At 35.4% G+C, this 3300-nt stretch overlaps 1 protein-coding gene across 1 annotated transcript; it reads left to right on the top strand.

The window, feature by feature from the left end:
- The first annotated feature begins 1612 nt into the window (after positions 1-1612).
- bet1 (Bet1 golgi vesicular membrane trafficking protein) lies at positions 1613-3210 on the top strand. Its single transcript, XM_042012105.1, has 4 exons — positions 1613-1797; positions 1997-2103; positions 2229-2285; positions 2491-3210. The coding sequence occupies exons 1-4, from the start codon at positions 1779-1781 to the stop codon at positions 2644-2646; spliced, it is 339 nt and encodes a 112-aa protein (XP_041868039.1). The 5' UTR covers positions 1613-1778; the 3' UTR covers positions 2647-3210.
- Positions 3211-3300: the final 90 nt, after the last annotated feature.

Below are 3300 nucleotides of genomic sequence, written 5' to 3'. Positions count from 1 at the left end.
GCAGTTTGTCTTTGTTAGTGACTTTGTCACCTTCATATTTTTGCAGTGATTTCCATCGTATCCAAAATTCCTATTTTAGACACTTTGACCAATAACTCCTGAAAAAAGCTAGAGAAGACACAAATAGATTTCTTTGTATTTCATTCCAATGGTCTAAATCAATATGATCAGTGATATTGTCTAAACAGCATCATTAGTTAGTTTACATTCATTCATCTTCTTTTGCTGCCTACGGGGAAAGATTTTCTAGGGGATGCAACGCAAACATCCATCCATCCCTTGTCTATAATTGCTTTATCCTGTTAATAATCAGGGAACTGGAGCCTTTTTAAGCAGTCAGCGAGTGAAAGAGGTGGGGCCCATGCATAACATGTCATCAGTTTATCACAGTCCATTTAGAACCACCAGTTAGTATAAGATCATATGGAAGGAAACCAGATCACAAACAGAAAAATCATGCAAAGATAGAACAAGTTCAAACATAAAGCAGAGTGTTTTTGCAGATCTTACACATGACAACCAAAGAATTTCTGCAGGGTATGAGGGGAATTCAGTCTGGCTCTTACCTACATTCATTTTACAAACCAACAAATCCCCCCACAAAAAGCCACCCTCTGTTAAGAAATCTGCTAATAGACTTCAGGCCTTGTGAATATATATTGTATCACAAGCTTAGATTTTGATTCTTGAAGTCATTTGGTGAAAAAACAATTTAGTACAAAAAAGCATAAATTTAAGCATCTGTTCAAATCCACTAGCACTAATATAACATTAGAAAATTTGAAAGTAAAGTCAAGTGTAATTGTAGGTGGAAGTCTATGGAGTTTTTATGTGCAAAAGGGTTGTATCAGCATTTATAATACCAATAATGTATTAGTTAAAAAAAGTGTTAAAGGAGGGCAGTTTGTAAAATTTTCTTTTTATCACTGACAAAACATTGTCCATTTTATTTTAAATATTTCTCCCAGGGTGATTAGTGTTTCTTTTTGTTTAGCACAGGCAATTATTCCAAAGCTTCTATAAACATTTAATAAGTAGTGCAAGACCAGAGCCATAATCTAAGATTAAAGCCAGAGCAAGCACATGTAGATCAGTGCTTTGTGGATTCAAGTTTACAGTATAAGTCTGTAAAAAAGACTGTGAAAAGTCATGGTTATACAACATTGATTTGCCTGAGAATATGGGCTCCTTACACCTAGCCAGAATAGAAGTGCAATAAACTGGAATTCTATCATTGATGGTAGCAGGTTCTTTTTTTGACAAATAAACACATTTATTGCCTCATTGACCATAGTTGTACATATTCTCTAACACATTTTAATAAATTCATTTAGTAAATTATTTATAGAAAAAAGGCAAGGAAGCAGGGTACACGTTAAGTTAGCAGTCCTTGTGTAATCCTTAACTGGGTTTTTGCTAACTTTAAGTTTAAAATATTTAAATGTCAACAGGAAAAAACGAGATTAATCAATCTCAGCCTATTATTATTATTATTATTATTATTATTGTTGTTGTTGTTGTCTATAAGGCTGAAAAATAATTCTTTATATTTATATTTATTGTGCCCTCATTCACAGAAAATGCCTTTTTTTTCAGTAAACAATTGTCCTCCTCGGCCACCGTATGATGACGTGGCGTTTCCTCTGTGAACACATCTTCCTTTAGCTTTCTTTACAGGGTTACTGCTAACTTTATCCTTATCCTTCAGCTTGTTCGGTCTTTATTGTTTTCGTCCACATTTCATATATATTAGACAGCGTTCGCTTCAGTGAGTCAAGATGAGACGCACCGGACTGGGTAAAAAACAAACTTCTGTGCTTTATCTGTTTATACTTAGCTTATTTGCTAGTTAGCTTACTAATGTTAGCAAATGTTTTGACAACCTGTGATTAAATATTCGATGATGTGGAGTCCACGCTCGAGTCTGTGCCGTTACAGATCAAGACTAGAGTATTGTAAGAAAAACTCGCAGCATATTAATGGTCTTTTCATACAGGTGAAGGAGGCTCTGGACATTATGTAGCAAGTGGGTATAGCGTGCATGAGGAGGAAAATGAACATCTACAGGAGGGACTTAGAGCTAAAGTCAACGCTTTGAAAAGTGTAAGTAACAAATGATGACATCTTATATAAAATTATCTTCTTTGTCTTATTTTCCATATATAGATAAGATGTTCTTAAGATGGTGCGTTGGCTATATATTGACAACCATTTATTGATATTCACAGTTGTCCATTGACATTGGAACGGAAGTGAAATATCAGAACAACATGCTGGATGACATGGTGAGTTTCTCTTTTCATTTAACGTTCACAAAATAAAATATGAAAGGCAGAGATAGTCTATCAACCACTTGTAGTTTGATAAAACATAATGAATTGAGTTGCATAATAGGCCAGTACCACTACAAAGTGTAAGTATCTTCATAGATTTTAATGTTGTTTGTGTTCTACCTGTTGAGACTTTAGACTGTCAAATCTCTCACTACAGGACACAGATTTTGACTCAACAGGCGGACTGCTTGGTGCCACCATAGGCAGAGTTAAGCAGCTGTCCAGAGGCAGTCAGACCAAACTACTGTGCTACATGCTGCTCTTCTGTTTTTTTGTCTTCTTTGTCCTGTACTGGTTCATCAAATTGAGGTGATAAGTACATCCTGTTGGACTTGGCCCTCTAGTGCCACATCTTCATTTCCAGTCTCGATACATCCTTAAACTAGACGATGTAAGGCAGGGAATGTTTATTTTAATGAGTGAGCTCTACATGCCCAAGTGTCTGAACAGTTCAAAGATGGATGCCAGTTTGAGTTGTGAAAGAACGCCTAATCTGATGTTAAACTGGTTGAATAATGTGGAGACGGTCTCAAATGATCAACCAGTAAGAGAATTCTGTATACTGCTTGTATACCTGAAGTAAACTGTATTTGTATGTGCTTCATAACAGGCCAATCTATGTTGATTTAAGAAGCTAGTACATAGAATTTAACTTGTAACAACAGTATGATACCAGTGTGTCAAGAACTCTATAAATGGTCAACCGCTGTGGGATAGCTGTCATACAGCTGTTGTATTAAAGTGTAAGAATTACACCCTGAGTCCTTGATCGAATGCGTTTGTGTTGAGGGATGAACAGGTATATCACATTATCTGACATTCACATTTCAGCTTTGTAAAAATATTGTTAATGTAAATAAAGATTTTATGCTCTAAATTGGTCAAAGTATTCCATTTGCACAAGTTGTATGTCCTGAAAGTCTTTTACTTGTTACTGTAAAATCAGTGACACAAAGACAAATTTATG

This window comes from Melanotaenia boesemani, chromosome 17 (assembly GCF_017639745.1).
Source record: "Melanotaenia boesemani isolate fMelBoe1 chromosome 17, fMelBoe1.pri, whole genome shotgun sequence".
Classification (NCBI taxonomy): domain Eukaryota; kingdom Metazoa; phylum Chordata; class Actinopteri; order Atheriniformes; family Melanotaeniidae; genus Melanotaenia; species Melanotaenia boesemani.
This window is presented reverse-complemented; position numbering and strand designations above follow the sequence as displayed.